The sequence below is a fragment of the Penicillium cataractarum genome (genome assembly GCF_028827025.1).
Source record: "Penicillium cataractarum strain IBT 29864 chromosome Unknown utg000002l, whole genome shotgun sequence".
In the NCBI taxonomy this organism is placed as follows: domain Eukaryota; kingdom Fungi; phylum Ascomycota; class Eurotiomycetes; order Eurotiales; family Aspergillaceae; genus Penicillium; species Penicillium cataractarum.
Window position 1 is genome coordinate 6,493,517 of NW_026622738.1, and position 13,455 is coordinate 6,506,971.

General features: G+C 50.1%; 5 protein-coding genes across 5 annotated transcripts; 1 reads left to right on the forward strand and 4 right to left on the reverse strand.

Moving 5' to 3' along the window:
- Positions 1-337: 337 nt before the first annotated feature.
- Positions 338-719, reverse strand: N7496_004366 (CVNH domain-containing protein; the record flags this gene model as incomplete). Its single annotated transcript, XM_056697297.1, has 2 exons — positions 338-534; positions 587-719. The coding sequence occupies 2 exons, from the start codon at positions 717-719 to the stop codon at positions 338-340; spliced, it is 330 nt and encodes a 109-aa protein (XP_056559509.1).
- A 1,156-nt stretch (positions 720-1,875) lies between these two features.
- N7496_004367 (MCM DNA helicase complex subunit MCM5) lies at positions 1,876-4,242 on the reverse strand (the record flags this gene model as incomplete). The annotated part of the gene is made up of 4 exons (XM_056697298.1): positions 1,876-2,368; positions 2,429-3,831; positions 3,898-4,024; positions 4,106-4,242. The coding sequence occupies 4 exons, from the start codon at positions 4,240-4,242 to the stop codon at positions 1,876-1,878; spliced, it is 2,160 nt and encodes a 719-aa protein (XP_056559510.1).
- Positions 4,243-4,704: 462 nt separating this feature from the next.
- N7496_004368 (vacuolar protein sorting-associated protein 54) lies at positions 4,705-8,102 on the forward strand (the record flags this gene model as incomplete). Its single annotated transcript, XM_056697299.1, has 3 exons — positions 4,705-4,924; positions 5,095-7,843; positions 7,904-8,102. 3 exons carry the CDS (start codon positions 4,705-4,707, stop codon positions 8,100-8,102), a joined length of 3,168 nt encoding a protein of 1,055 aa, XP_056559511.1.
- A 664-nt stretch (positions 8,103-8,766) lies between these two features.
- Positions 8,767-9,095, reverse strand: N7496_004369 (uncharacterized protein; the record flags this gene model as incomplete). Its single annotated transcript, XM_056697300.1, has 2 exons — positions 8,767-8,937; positions 9,003-9,095. The coding sequence occupies 2 exons, from the start codon at positions 9,093-9,095 to the stop codon at positions 8,767-8,769; spliced, it is 264 nt and encodes an 87-aa protein (XP_056559512.1).
- Positions 9,096-11,541: 2,446 nt separating this feature from the next.
- N7496_004370 (2EXR domain-containing protein) lies at positions 11,542-12,462 on the reverse strand (the record flags this gene model as incomplete). The annotated part of the gene is made up of 1 exon (XM_056697301.1): positions 11,542-12,462. One exon carries the CDS (start codon positions 12,460-12,462, stop codon positions 11,542-11,544), a length of 921 nt encoding a protein of 306 aa, XP_056559513.1.
- Positions 12,463-13,455: the final 993 nt, after the last annotated feature.

Below are 13,455 nucleotides of genomic sequence, written 5' to 3' on the forward strand. Positions count from 1 at the left end.
AGACTTTAAGAGAGGTAATTATGTAGAGATGTTAGATATAAAAAAACCTCACCCGCCGGGGGCCGCACCTGCTCCACAGAAGCTTCCTCGCAGTTACGACCGCCGAACCCACCGAAGTGGCTACGGGCGCCTAGGGGTTAACCCACTAGACAACCGGGCAGGATCAGTTACTGATTCCAACTGGAAGTAAATGATAACACTTCAAGCCATCCCTACCCCCGCTATCAACTCGGCTCATTTTTTGATCTACAGCAATATCAAAGCGCGTATTTGGATTGATTTATTGGACCTGCTACCTCGTATATTTCCATAACCCCATTTAGAATAGAAGAAAACACTAGATGAACTTCAAATGACCATCCTCGTTGGTGATCCGCTCCGCCAAGTTAATGTCTGCAGATACATTCTCCCCCTCGAGGTTACCTAAACTGGCCCGAAGCACGGGGATAGCCTCGCCATCATCTCGCTCATCGCGAGAGAATTCAATGTCCTCGGCACTATCCTGGAAGTTCTCGCCTCCCCATTCGAATGATCCTGAAAGACTTATTAACACTGTTGAAGATATATACAGGAAAGTGTGGTGTACCGTTGTTATTGCCGATAATCTCATTCAGGTCCAGCTCCGAGTCGACCTCTTCACCTTCGCTGTTCAACAGAGTGGCCTTGAGAATGTGGCCATCTTCCAGCTCGATATTGGTAGCGGAGGCGTGGAAGCTCATTGCGAAGATATTGGAGCAGAGCAAGAGAAGCTTGAAAGTGTGGATTGAATGTTCTGGATATTCCTGAAAGACGACGAGGTATGGCCATATTTATACCCGGTCCAGTGCTCTTGACATCCCTCCTATACAGTCATCCACCTTCTTACTGACAGGAAACCCTGCAGCAGCCCGATTTCTTGTCCGACACATGTCCCCGACTCATTTGCTATCCATTATGATGTGGGCTGGCTAGTTGCAGATGCCACCAGCGGGGGTCATCTCGAACAACACAGTCATGAGAGAGGTAGTGGAGCCATACTTGCCATGTCAACGAGTCGAGGACCCCCCACCGCACACCCTAGGGACCCAATCCTACGACCTCAATGCCTGGACACCTACACGCACGGTCAAAGAATGTCCTATACACCCATTCGCCAAACTGACATCTTCTACTCGCAGTCATCCATGACATACCAACGCTCCAAAGCACGACATACAATACCAAACGTGAATGCTCCCTATGCGCCATTATCGTGGCGCATGATGCAGCCCTAAATTTCAGCCACAGACATCCTCCGAGGCTGATGGCCGCTGATGTTGCACCGAACATGCAGGCCAAGACCATTTTCCCCCTGCCCTACGGTTTGCTCCGGGACGAGACGCTTCGTGGAGAAATACTGGTGCCTAGAGGGGGTTTGCTTGGCTGGGCGGGGATTCAAGGGTATCTCCACTTGGAGTAATATGCAGCCTCATCTTTGGGGGGTCTTGGCGGTTGGGTTCGCGAATGAGAGGTTTTTGGGGACCGGTGGGTTGCTTGGCTGTGGCTGGTTGAGGGTAAGTCATGTCATGTCATACATACTGTGACTGCGTGGGTGATACTGGGCTAGGGATGAGGGTGGCTGGAGTGTTTTGAGTCCTGTCAAGGTGTGGAAGTCCCCTTTGAAGATGATTGAAATGGATGAAATGTATTGAATATGCATTCGTCCCGGTAGAGACAACTAAGCTAAAGTATATCCCCAAAAACCCAATATCAGACACGCTCCAAACTCCCATGCCTCGCGAGCCGAATTGATGCACAAACCGAAGAAACGACCGTCACCCATTGCACGTACACGGTATAGAGAAAAGCAAACAAGAAAAAAACATGTCAGAATCGTGATACGGCCGGTGTTGGAAATTAGGGCCTGTTGCGGTAGATCTGCGAGCCGCCGGACCGGATCTGCACCGTCTCCCGCCGCTGCAGTACGACCAGCGCCCGATTAAGCGCTTGCTCGGTGTACCCCTTGCCGTCGACGAACTCGCGGCGCAGGGTTGCCAGACTAGTGCTCCAGCCCAATGGCAGGCGACGCTTCAGCTCGTCCTCGATCTTGGTGGCCTCCTCCATGAGTTCCTTGCTACCCTGGCCCTCGCCTTGGGTGACAGCGTCCATGGTGGATGCCAGGAAGAGGCGGATGGCCTCGTCGACGTGGGCTTCCGTGGCAATGGGAGAGAGGGAGAGTTTGGCGAGAGACTCGGTGATACGGACGATAGCCTCAAGCTGACGGACGGTGATGGGGATGGAGGATCGGGTGTTGGACTCTAGCTCAGCGCGGTGCACTTGCTTGCGGATGGACACGAAGTGTGATGAGAGCTTCTCAGCAGCTTCTGGTGAGAGACGAGGAGCACAGCGGCTAGAGAGAGTATGTTAGTATCAATGTGAAGAACGAAACAAAACGGCTTGTAAAACATACCTGCGACAGTAGCTGATATAACGCTTCATCTGCTCGACCGGAATCTCAGCCTCGACCTGCTCCTCAATACCGCGGCCACCCATATGCACACCCATGACGTGGCGGGCAATTCTCTCATCCCGGCCACGCTCGTGGTCGTCACGAACGATGAAGATCATATCGAAACGAGACAGAATGGTCGTCTGGAAGTCGATATTCTCACCGGGAGTCTTGAGATCATCGTAGCGACCAAAGATCGGGTTGGCCGCAGCAAGAACTGACGTACGAGAGTTCAGAATCGTCGTGATACCGGCCTTGGCAATAGAGATGGTCTGCTGTTCCATGGCTTCGTGAATAGCCACTCGGTCCTCGTCGCGCATCTTGTCAAACTCGTCAATACACACCACACCGCCATCGGCAAGAACCATCGCACCACCTTCCAGGTAGAATTCACGGGTGGTGTGGTCTCGCTGGACCGAGGCCGTCAAACCAGCGGCCGAGGAACCCTTTCCGGAGGTGTAGATGGCGATGGGCGCGGCCTTTTCAACAAACTTCAACAGCTGGGACTTGGCAGTACCGGGGTCACCAAGCATGAGCACGTTAATGTCACCACGAAGCTTCATTCCATCGGGAAGAATCTTCTTGGAACCACCCATCAGCAAACAAACGATGGCCTTTTTGATATCGACATTGCCGTAGATAGATGGCGCGATACTCCGGGCAAGAGCATCGTAAAGATCCGGCCGGCGGCTGAGCTCTAAGAACTCTTGCTCCTCCTCTTCACTGAAGACAGCATTGCCCTTGGCAGTCTGATCCACGTCGGTGTTGATACCCACAGCTCGCAAGTAAGGGTTGCGAATAGCCACTGCAGCCTCCTTCTTACCACCCTTGGCTTGGTAGATGGAGAAGATACCCATCACTGTGCATCGAGAACCAGGAACAACGCGGTTGGCCAAGTATCGGTCGGCAGAGATCAGGACATGACGGGGCAGTTCACCAACCGGCACTTGGTCGGGAGCTTCCTGAAGCTTGAGAACCTGCTGGTCCACAAACTGGCACTTCTCGTGGTGAACGACGTACGGGTCGAGCGGACATTTCTCATCTGGTTGGTCGCCCGGTACCTTTGCGCGACCGCACTGCCGAGGAAGGGACAGGCCAGAGAAACCACCATCAACGGTGATATTTTCGCTATGGTCGCAGTTCTTGCAGCGAATGTGCACCGTAGTCGCCTTTGATGAGATAGTCGAAGCACCGATCACGATACCGGGGATTCGGACGAGATGAGAAACGTTGGTAGCATTGAGGTCACGGATAGAAATGTGGGTTGCAGAAGAGTGAAGGAGCAATTGGTGAGAGGGGAGAGTGAGGTCCTGTTGGCCAGGGAAGACAATTCGCTTGGTGCATTCCTGAAGTGCGGCTTCGAACTACTCAAGTGTTAGATAGGGCTGGAATAAGTCGGATAACCGTGGCTGGCGCTGCCTTGCACCTACCAGAGGAATGATATCCGCAGGCTCAGACGTAAGCTTGTGCGCCAAATCTTCATTGTAGGAAATGAGATGGGCAATATCGATGTCGCAATAGAAGTTTTTGCCTAGCACATTGTGTCGTAGTTGATCGCTGGTATCGTGGTTGAGTCAGTGTTTGGAGGGCAAAAAAAAAAACAGCCTTCGGAGAGAATGATGAATGTGGGCTGCGTACCGGTAAATGAATGCATTATCGAGCTGGAATTGCAAAACAAAATCACGCAGACGAGCTTGAGTGAAGGAGCGCGAGTCCTCCGCACCATTGGTGCTGGATTCGAGAACGCTCAGGGTATAGGGGGTGCGTCTATCCATGGTGCGTGTGGACGGTGGTGATGAGAGGGACAGGAAGGGAGAACTTTTGGATTTGGGCGGGAACACCAACGCGTCGCGTCGAGGGAAGTGGGACGCGTTAAGTGGTTCTGCCTGAGTCGTAAGGCAAGAAATCGAGGTTGGGCCGGTCGGAGATAAAGTTATTCCGAACTCCCGTCGGACAGATTAGCGCCTTTCCCGATTGGGCCGACATGCACATGGCAACTGGGAAACAAAGCCACCTCGACAACTCCGCTTGGCACTTACTTCCGGCCTTGTGAAATCGAGGAACTATTCTCGGATTATACCTTTGGACCCGAGATCATTGACTGGAAAGTATCCGCGGCGGTACTGGCCCCGACTGGCGTATTCCAGCGGCCTATCTGTCATGATCAGATAACTCCGAGCTTCCCTAACGATCGACCCTCGGGTGGTTGTCGCATCCGCCTGGCGGACGTGGATATGATGGCGCCATCTAGTCCACGCAAGTCAATTGACAGCCTGGCGTCAGGCGCATCGACGCCGTCACTGTCGCATTATTCTACTTCCCAGCTAGAGTCTCCGCGGGTTCCCCCTCAGCGTTACCCCCTGAGGAGGGGGTCCACAGCGAGCTCAATCGTGAGCATTGGAGGCATCCTGGACACTTCTCAGCACCATGGCTCCATTGCAGAGTCTGGACAAAATGGTAAGTCTATACAAATTCAAGCTCCAAATTTCCCTATCGGCTAATCAATTAAACCCTCCACAGCTATCTCTACACTCCTTCAACCTCCGATCGTTCGCACTGGATTGACGCCGCATACCTCCGTATCTTCAACCGGATATAAACCCCCTCATCCCGCGATATTCCGCCAGTAACCTTGACGAATATCGCTCATGTGGATGCCAAAGCATTTCAACCGTATCTGTCGCAAGTGGGCTCCTTGTACGATGTTTTCCAACAGTCGAAAGAAGGCACTGGGGAGGACGCTCAAGCCTCGCCAGGCTTCAAATCTCCGAAACCGGATGATATGGAATCGTTAATGCCATGGAGTCCCGAGCGCAGATCTTCGGTTATGTCGACTGGCTCACAACCAACATCTCCCTATGATCCTCGCGGCCGACGTCCATCGGGAGCCCGTGGCCGTGCGCCTGCCGTGACCCCCCTGTCTACAATCCCGCCAGTCTATTTTGAGGAGGATTTCCACTTGGAAAATCCGCGCACATTTGATGTCATCTCAGAGAAGTCCGAGGTGGTCAAACCCCCGCGACCACCAAACAAGGACGATAAGCACGCCAATGGAGGGGCTACGGAACCAGTTCACACCGGCAGGAAAGCACTGGCAACGAATGCGATCCTCCAAGAAAAGCTCTCCTGGTATATGGATACTGTGGAAATTCACCTCATTTCCTCCATTTCCACGGCATCCAAGTCCTTTTTCACGGCCTTGGGTTCACTCCGAGAACTGCATGCTGAAGCGGCAGACTCTGTAAAGCGAATTCAGGTTCTACGCAAGGATCTGCAGAAGATCGACAAGGAAATGGCACTGGGTGGCTTGAAGATTGTGAATTTGCGGCGACGGAGAGAAAACGTGCGGATGCTGGCGGCCGCTGTGGCTCAATTACGCGACGTTGTAGAGTCGGTATCTCGTTGTGAAGAACTGGTCGAGCAGGGAGACATTGAAGATGCTGCCGAGGAACTGGAAGAGGTAGAAAATCTCATGGCGGGTGAAAAGGCGTCTGATCGTCCAGCCGAGGGCGACGAGAAGGATCTCCCACGCAAACCCATTGACCTGCGGGGCCTGAAGGCTCTAGATGGAGCTTCCGAGGATCTCGCTATGTTACGGCAGCGCATTGGAATGGGATATGAAACTCGTTTCTTGGATGACCTCTTAGGTGATTTGCGATCTCATGTTGGCAATGTGTCATCTGCCGTGACATTACAGCGATGGGGTGCCTCGTTCTTGCGACAACGTGGCGGTCAACGCCCGGTATCGACGGTTTCACCTGCTTATATGACCTTTGATAATGAGCTCCGGTCCCGGTTGAACACCCAGCTCACTGGACTCGCTCGAGCCCACTACACAACTGCCGCGGCCACATCGTTCAAGACTGCCGTCCTACGAGAGATGAAAGGTCTTATTCGAAAACATCTTCCCAGCTCTAGTGATGACGACAACGAATCCATGATCTCAGTTTCTACCCATAGCGATCGGCAACGGAGTCAGCAGGAGAAATCTTCTATTCTGGCACGGAACTTGCGTGCCCTTGACCCCGATGACGCTTATGGGATGCTCGTGGCAGTATATACCGGCATCAGTGAATGTCTGCGTCGGCTGAGCACTCAAGTGAAGATTCTCTTGGATATTGCCAGTGGATTGGGAAGTTCTCCCGCGGCAGGCATTAGGTCCCCCAATCGGAGTCCCAACCCGCAAAGCCCAGACCAGAGTATCAGGTCTCCTGATCGTGGATCTTCAGCTTCGGCTATGGCCCAAGATGAGATCTTGCAGGTCCTGGACATGTCAAGCCTCCTTGGTCAAGCAGTAGACATTGCCCAGTCTCAAATCACCAAGGTTCTAAAGGTTCGGTCAGAGCAAACTTCTCAGCTCTCGAAGGAGGAATTCTTGAAGTACTTCACTCTCAATCGCCTCTTTGCTGACGAGTGCGAAGCGATATCGGGACGTGGTGGCACTGCATTGAAGACCATCGTTGGCAACCAGATCCGTGAATTCATTACCCGATTCGGGGAATCACAACGCCACCGTATCGTCAAGGTCATGGATTCGGATCGGTGGGACGCCCGGGACTTTGGTGAATCCGAAGTCACTGTACTCACTCGTATTCTTGACGCAAGCACCAAGGACATCGAGGCTTGGATGGATGTTTCCAAGATCTGGATTCCAAACAGTGGAAGCGAACAGAACAATGCATCCGAAGCAGGCGCAGGTGCCAATGGCTCAGCGAAGGAGAAGGTTCGCAGTGCCGTGGTCGATGAACAGAAATACATCCTACCTGACTCGGCAGTGGCAATCATGCGCAGCATTGAGGAATTCGAGTTCCTCATGGCGAACATTCCTAGCATGATTCAGGACATTTCCCCGCAACTGCTTGAGATATTGAAGCTCTTCAACTCACGTTCCTCGCAACTGATTCTCGGCGCGGGTGCCACGAGGAGTGCAGGCTTGAAGAACATTACGACTAAGCACCTTGCGCTTTCGTCGCAGGCCTTGAGCTTTGTTATTGCTCTAGTACCGTACGTACGCGAGTTTGTCCGACGTCATGGACAGACGAACCAGGCCATGGCCGAGTTTGACAAGGTCAAGAGACTGTGTCAAGAGCATCAGACCGGTATTCATGAGAAACTGGTTGATATTATGAGCTCGCGATCTTCCGTCCATGTCACTGCAATGAAAAAGATTGACTGGGATAACGATTCCTCGACCGGTGTTCATCCATACATGGAGACGTTGGCTAAGGAGACCGGTACTTTACATCGGGTTCTAAGCAAGCATCTCCCCGACATGACTGTGGACATGATCATGATACCCGTGTTCAACAATTACCGTGAGCAGTGGACCAAGGCCTTTGGAGAAGCAACCGTTGAGACAGAGGCTGGCAAGAAGAGGTGAGATCCATATTCATAGAGATTACCATCTTTTGAAGAGAAAACTAACAGTATATGCAGGATGCAAGCTGATATTGCACAACTCCAGTCTAAGCTGGCCAAAATCGAGGGCGCCAGCAACTTTGGTGACAAGCTGCTTGAACTCGTCAATGCAAAGCATATTGCCGAACCTACAACCAAATCCGAGACTCCGGAGAAGACCGAGTCTGGCAGTGATAAGCAAGACTCTGACAAGGGGGCTGAATCCTCCAGCTCTTAATGATCCCCCGTTAATAATTCCTTACAACTCCCCTGCATTCAAGGCCGGTTATGTCTAGTCTTTATATACTATATTTCTCACGGCCATTACATTTACTCTTTAGAAACTGTACAGAAGCGATTATGTCATTTCTCGATTGTTTTACGATTAGACGTTCTTTTTGTTCTATACCTGTCAATTCAGATCCGGTTCGGGTAGTCAGAGGTTCTCGGTAGGCGTTAGAGTTAAATTCAACCAGTGTATCGAGATTTCTCTTCAAGTTTCGAAGAAAGGATGACATGTCTAATCTTACCACGTTCATGTAGAGTGGACGAGGCGCTTTCTTTTCGGCATGCCGAAGGATAACGGTTCGAACAGTTTAGGGAGGAATTGCAGGCTAGACTTGTGAATGTGATATACCACTGAGTCCACGAAATTCGTCAACGCCTGACTGCAGTCTATAATGACTGTACAAGAGTATACGAGTGACATAGTTTGGACATGACTCTGATCATTGATATTCATACATAACGTTATACTCTCCAGTGAGCTACATCAACAAAACTCCACATCCCATTGCGCCACGGTAAAAGTTGTGACACATATCTCGTTCCAAGGATATATCCGAAGTATCCTCGATCATGACAATAATATCTATGAATAAAAGCATAAGGCAACCAGCACCTTAGTTCACACCCTGAGCGCCACGACCCTTGTTCTCGCCGAGAGTCTTGGGCTCATGGCCACCCTTTCCGCTGTTCGAGCCAGCACCGCCCATACCGCTATAAACCTCGCGCTGAGAGCCGGTCTCTTCGGGCATGGGGGCGACTTTGTTGACACGGTTGAGGGGGGCGTCCTGGAAGATGCTATAATTAATATTTTCGATCATTGCGTGGTGGAATTGCCTGTGTTGTAACGTACAGTCGCGCCAGTGCCGTGTGCCTTGGTAGCGCCCGCCTCAATGGCGTTGTCGCTCTGGGGAACTCCGTTGTCGTAATCGGCGCCGCGAACCATTGTGAATGATGTTGAGGGATTGAGGGAGATAGGGGGAAGTTGATCTATATCAGTGTTCTGCCCGTTAGAAGCCTTTTTTCAACATTTTTTGACACTTTTTGTGAATTGAGCGTACCTTGATGATTTGAAAAGTTTGAACTTGAACAATTGTTAAATGGAGTATGCTTAAAGAACTTCTTAACTCCAACTATATACACCTTGTATTGTAGACTTTTGGTAGATGTGACACCATAGTGAAGTCATTTCCCCACAATGACTTAACTGGCAACTTGGCAGGCAGGGAACAGGGAACTGGCATCCAAAGTTGGTGAACGATCTAAGTTGCGACGATAGCATCATAGATAGGCAGGGCAGTCAACTGGGTCAGGAAATTTCTAGAGTATTCCACATTTGATCTACAGTTTTGTATGTTGTCAGAGACTTTGGTTGATCGTGATCGAAACTACGTCACGTGAGGGGATACGATTGCCCAGAGGGGAAACTTAGGGCTAATTTGTGAGGTAGCAAAGTAGCGACTGAAACAGATTCCTCGTATTGGTTTGCAAATGCCTACTTATCGAAAACCGGAAAATTGTCCTATTTTATGTAGTCAATATTCTTTCACGTTAAGGAGGATTGTCAAGAGGAGAGACCACAAACTAACAGAGATAGAACTCGGATCACAAGATGAAAAGACAGTCAACAGTACCCGAAGAGATTACCGACCATCCTCTCCGGAGCTAGTTCTTCTGGTCCCATGGAAAATTTCCATTGGCGAAAGGTGAGCCAGCCCGGAAATATAGCGACTGAATCCGAGGAGGAAAACTTAATCTCCGAGATCTAGAAGGCCTCAGATTTCGAATGGGTGCAATGGCACTCAAACGAGGGGAATTCTCTTCTGGTGATTGTGGGTGCACACGCAATGAGGGAGAAAGCCAAGTAGATGGCGCGAAGACTTCATCTTGACTGGACGACGAAGAAGAATAGACCAAAGGACTTCGTAGCGTTTCTGTAGGGATTGTAGTAAACCAGAGTTCGTCCATGTGCCTCGCTCTTTGAGTATGTGTGCCATGCATAGACATAGGTATCCCTGAAATCTCGGTTCCAGCAGAAAGGCTTGCTGGGATGGGCTCTTTGGGGATGTTCTCAAGGGGTCTCCTAGGACGAGCGATACGATTGGTCCTCTTGAGGCGATTAGAACAAGAGGCCACTTGGAATGAATTGGAGGGAGGTAGACTCCCCCGGACTTTGTGATGGATATGTTGGATTTTGTCGAGCAACCATCTTCCATGGCTGGGGACGGTGGATCAGGATTGGTCACATAGAGTCTTGGTAGAGGGTTGATCTTTGGCATGCTCTCATAGGACTTGTTGACTTGTGGACGACGGCAGATATTGGAAGAATCCGGTGGTCTTGCCTGCTGATGAGAGGATATCTCCGAAACCTGGTGACAACTGTGATCACATAGCTCCGGCGATGGAGTTCTTCGTCTGTATTGCCAGGGCGGGAGTTTCACGAATGATGGGTGTTTGTTCTGCCTCCGTGCCCGACGAGCTCGAACCTTAGACTTGGCCCTCTTCAAAAGCTTGGACAGACGTCTTCTCAATGCTTTACCGACTTGCTGGATGAGATCGGACGCCCAGTTGGCATAGACGTGCTCGTCTGGGTCTAGGTCTCGGGTGGATACCATGAGAGGAGACCGGAGATAGGAGAACGAAGTTCAAAAGGCGAGTATCATGAAGCGACTTCTTCTTGGTATTTATAAGCTTGCTTCGTGGAAAGTTCATTCTTAATTTTCGTGTAATTCTTTCAGCTCTTCTAATAATTGACAGGCACTTGCCGCCTCGAATTCGTAGATTTGGCCGAAACAAGCAATTGAGACCGCAACAAGGATATGAGTTTTAAGAACAATGACATTGAAAGAGCTGCCTATGATGTTTGATCCGATAGCCCCTTTCTGGGTTGTGTCTGAGCAACGGGGGCGTAAACCCGGGGTAATTCCTTTGCTGATTGAGTGTTTTGCCCGGAACATTTACAGATAAGATATTTGCGCTGATTTGGCTGATAGAAGTCCCGGATGCCCGTCGATGTATTGTATTCAAGAGGTTCCGGTTCTTTCATCCACGCTCACCCAGTATTTGAAGGAAACTGCCTTTTCTCGACCTGAGTGGTGTTGGTCATCATATATTCTCTCTATTTATCCTTTTTGTCAATCACTGATTAACGAAATTTTAGGATGGATTATACTGAGTGGCACTTTACTACGATCTGCCCTTCCTATTACTGGAACACACTAGGAAATGAACGATAATATCTAAGTTGAGAACAATTGCTTATGATTAAGCTATCCTGGGAGTCATACTATACCTAGGAGAAGTTCCTGTAGAGCCAATTACTTGCTAGAAGGCTCGATATCAAGATCTTCCCATAATTATGATTAGGGAGATAGTAAATATCTATGCTTATCCTATTCCATTACTTCGCACGAGCTATTACACATATCAGTACATAACCGGACCATAACCGCTGGTTGCAGCCGTTTCAACACTTTTGATATTACCTTCGAATCATCAGTCTCCAGCCCATACTGCACAGTCTGCCTTAACCCCTCTCGATACCACTCGACTGAATATCTCTCCAAATTCTGACGATACTTAACTCCTCGTTCCCGATCTAACCGTTCCGCCAAATCATAAAAAGCATTTACCCTCGCCTCCTCCGAAACAGGAACAACCTGTACCAACGCATCCCCTAACAATCCAAACAACCCCGTTTTCTCCACATCCCCAGCATCAGCATGAATAACCACAACCCTCAACACAACCAACCACCTCTCAACCCTCTCCAAATCCACCAACGCCTCCGCCGCCTTAGGATCACTCCTTAACCACACAATCCACTCCTCCATAAACGAAACCCTCCCCCCATTCCGCTCCGCAAACCACGCAAGCGTACGAAACGGATTCCCCCAATCATGCGCATACGCAATCCACCCATATCTAGGCGAATAATTCAAATGCACGATATCCCGCTCTGGATCCATCCAGTAATCTGATTCGGCCGTGGGTGAGTCGAACATGTCGAAGGGGGATAGGTCTTTGTAGAAATCTTTGTGCAGGGATTCGTAGCTATTCGCGTTGGACTGGTAGGCGACTTTGCGGGATTCGGTGCATACGCGGGCGATGACGGGTGAGCTGCCGTTTAAGATGGAGGTGTGTTTTAGGTGGCAGACGGGTTGGTTTGAGTCGTAGAGGCCTTCTGGTGTGGGGTTGTCGAGTTCGGTGACGCGGTGAGGGAGACAGAGGCGCCAGATTTGGAGGCGTAGTTCGGTGGGGAGTTTGGGGAAGAGGTGGAAGGTAAGTTCTGTGGGGGATGCTTGATCTGACATTGTATGTGCAATGTCTTGAGGGCTGGGTCTTGGGATACTGGTATATTAGCAGTCAAATATTTTTTTTGGCATTGAAGGCGATATATAGACCGAGGACGTTGGCCTGTATCCGTTACCCCTCTACTTTGCAGCCTGAGGCTGAGGCTGGGCGTGCGTAAGCAGAACTGGTGGCGTTCATCATGATGACCCTCGTGTCGTGGGTGATAAATCTGACTCGATGGATTGTACATGCTTCAAACTCGTCTAGTCGGGTAAGAAAACGGATAAGCTCGTGTAGATATGTATGTCTGCAGTGGATGTATGCAGGTGGATATATATTGTAGAATGCTAAATGTTAGCTTGCCAATGTCTCCGCATAGATCTTGCCTGTGGAGTAGAGCAATTGTGAGGCGCTTTTGCATTACATGTAGAAAGTTCAACACGCATGCGTCCGTTCGTGCCTCGGCGGGGTTGGTACGCTTACACGCGAATTTATAATGCGAAGAAGGATTGCCTCAACGATCTACATTGAAACGGGTTCTGGAGAAGTCATCGCATGAGAGACCTCTATCCACTCCCTAGGACGTTCGGCAACGAGCTTCAAACAAAGAAAGCCGTCAGCCTATTGTCTTCTAGGTCTCATACTTCGACTAAGCAAACTTCGTCGGCGTCTTTAATAGCGTAATCACTGGGCCAGAACCCCAAGATTCTCAAGGCGCCCCGCGCTAATTCCCGCTCTATAAGTACTTCTTCATCCGCACCTCTTGTTTAGAATGCATCATCTCCCAGGCGCTCTTCTTAGACCGCTATTTGGTATCTAGTCTCCCCCACTTCTCTAATTTATTTCTGTTCGCATTCAGCTGTTTGCTTGATCCCTCCCGCTTTTTACGACATTGATACGACTTCAGCCATGGACCCTGTTTTTGGGGAAACGCAACCCCAGGTATGTGATTATTAACTCTTCGCAATTTGTATTATATCTCATCGAACGGAAGGTGTTTTACTTCAACACGG